At 43.3% G+C, this 2534-nt stretch overlaps 1 protein-coding gene across 1 annotated transcript; it reads left to right on the forward strand.

Moving 5' to 3' along the window:
* Positions 1–387: 387 nt before the first annotated feature.
* LOC124553328 (protein phosphatase 1 regulatory subunit 12A-like) lies at positions 388–2181 on the forward strand. The gene is made up of 2 exons (XM_047127205.1): positions 388–422; positions 1767–2181. Exons 1-2 carry the CDS (start codon positions 388–390, stop codon positions 2179–2181), a joined length of 450 nt encoding a protein of 149 aa, XP_046983161.1.
* Positions 2182–2534: the final 353 nt, after the last annotated feature.

Genomic DNA, 2534 nt, shown 5'->3' on the forward strand with positions numbered 1-2534 from the left:
TACCCGCCAAGAACCCCCACTTTTTCGCGATATCCCCTTAGATTCAGTCCCTGTTATTAAGTATTACCGCTATTCCACAATATTACGAGTTTACTGCCAGTGATATTCTAGTGGATTTTATTAAGGCGGCATATGGTTCTTTCACTTGCTCGCGTGAACTGTGATAATTTATTTGATGCCTGTATGCTTTTTTTCTGTTGTTACCTGCTTTCTTGTTATCTCAATTCCTTTGCGACGTAACTGGTGGTTATGTAATTAATTGCATGAGCTACAATGCAATTTTATAGTATTTGTGTGCATTATCTTTTTTCTGTAGTACATTCGTTTTTTAGGAATAGGCCTCGTTGCCTTCAGATGTCGCCTCTAAGTAGCGTCTGTGACTCAGACATGACGTCGGTCAAAGCCAGAGAGAAGAAAAATCTGTGAGTGAGCAGTGCGTGCTGCGCCTGCTGTCAACATTGAGCTGAAACCGTGACACGATCTCGGGACGACGCTGTTTGCGTAAGGTCAGTTCACGTTGGCCGTCAAGTACATCACGTCACGTCAAAACATTCCACAATGCACTACAAACGGCGGAATTAACACAAGTTGTCAACAGACTGTCATGTCACGTCATGGCTAGTCTAGGTTTCTCGGGAAGAAAGTTTTGATGGCATCATCGTCTGCTAACATTGTAAATTAACCTATTTTTACCGCACTCACTTGTTTTATAACAGCGGATACTGTGATTTTGTATCTTCGTAATCTTTATTGTTATTATTATGCTTTGTTTTTGTGGCAAATTCCAAATGATGCATGTCGACTTCATTGTTTTTTCTTTAGGATGTTCTTACACGAGCAATGTCAGACATCTGAAAACGAAAAATTATTTAGTTTTTACCATAACAGAACAGACTCCCACTTTCTCGTAGCACAGACAGGTCGACGATCTGAAATGTTTCACTGCTCAGCACTTCATCAAACAAAACTGATGTAGAACACAGGTTATGAACATTGTTTTGGCCATTAATAACCTTTGTCGTTGTTAGTTCCTCAATTGCGATACTGTGCTCTGAGATGGAACTGACGTGACATGACGTGGCGGGCAGTGTGAATACGGGCTGACGTCACCGTATCGTGACGTGATGCCCGCCCATTCTGCTTATCACAGCTGAGACAACAATTTATTACAGGTACCAAATGCAAACGCTTTGGTGTCTAGAAAACTCCTATCTCAAATACACAGCAAATACGAAGGGAATCTATCTGTACTAACTACATAGGATGCTTTATGGGCAACTAACCCCACGTCGTCCTGACTGCTCACTCTGAGGTCAAAGCAGAGCGTGAAATCGGACACTAGAATTTATTCATTATTTTTTTCTGTTTATGTATCATTAAATAAGGTGTCTTTGACGTCTTTGTGCCAATGCAGTTTGCATCCTCAATATCCGTACACTACTGTCACATTATCTTGGCTTCTCATCTCCCTACAACTGAATTAGTAGAGACTGCACGAATTCGACCTGCTGATAAGTGCATTCATTTCCTTCTCAGCTCTGACACTCAAGCCATTACTTGACTACCTATATGACTGATTTCAAACAAGGTTTTCACAGAGTAATATTTTGGATCTCCGAACCCCCTCTCTCTGTGTGAGTGTGAGTGTGTGTGTGTGTGTGTGTGTGTGTGTGAGTGTGTGTGTGTGTTTTAGATACGTTGTGGAGGTTATGTTCATGTCACTGCTGCTATACTAAAACTGATGTAAATCATAATGTGATTTACAGGATCCTGACTGAGGAGCAGAAGCAGATGCTGGCTGGGAGGCTGATCATTGCTGCGTCTCAGGGTCAGACCGGCCAAGTGCGGGCACTCCTGGATGCGGGGTCGCCAGTCAACGCGACAGACGCCAGTGGCGACACTGCCCTGCATGAAGCAGTGGTGAATGGCCACGAAGAAACTGTCAAGTGCCTGATTGATGCCGGAGCAGATGTCAACGTCAGGGACTCGGATGGGATGACGCCTCTGCACTGGGCTGCATGTAGAGGTGGCGAGCAGCACATTGTACGGATGCTACTGGCGGCATCAGCGTGTGCAGATGTCCAGCACGATGCGGGGGAGACTCCACTCCATGTGGCTGCCAGATGGGGTGTGCATATGCAGCGAAGGCACTGCTGCTGGCCGGTGCGAGGAGGGACATAAGGGGTAACAGTGGGCAGAAGCAGACACGGTACAACTATTTAGCACTCAACAAATCTTGTGATTAAAGACTTTTATCTAAATTCTCCTTGTATTGCATAAAAATTTGCTATTCCCTTTTTTAAAGTTTGAACACAATACATCTTAAGGGCCACACATCAAAGAAATTTTAAGAGGGGGTTGGCGCAAGTTTTAATCTGTATTACTATACAAGGACAAGTCATTGTTTATCACATGATACTCTAATGAATGGTCAGACAGATACTGGACATACATAACATGTAAAGAGGAAAAGTTTTTATTAAAAGTCTCTAAAAGCTCTTGTCTGATATACTTCACATTTGCACCTGATACTC

Source organism: Schistocerca americana, chromosome 11 (assembly GCF_021461395.2).
Source record: "Schistocerca americana isolate TAMUIC-IGC-003095 chromosome 11, iqSchAmer2.1, whole genome shotgun sequence".
Classification (NCBI taxonomy): Eukaryota; Metazoa; Arthropoda; class Insecta; order Orthoptera; family Acrididae; genus Schistocerca; species Schistocerca americana.

Coding starts and splice junctions, on each gene's coding strand:
- LOC124553328 (XM_047127205.1), top strand. CDS start 388: ATGACGTCGGTCAAAGCCAGAGAGAAGAAAAATCT. Junction 423..1,766: donor GCCAGAGAGAAGAAAAATCT/GTGAGTGAGCAG, acceptor TGTGATTTACAG/GATCCTGACTGAGGAGCAGA.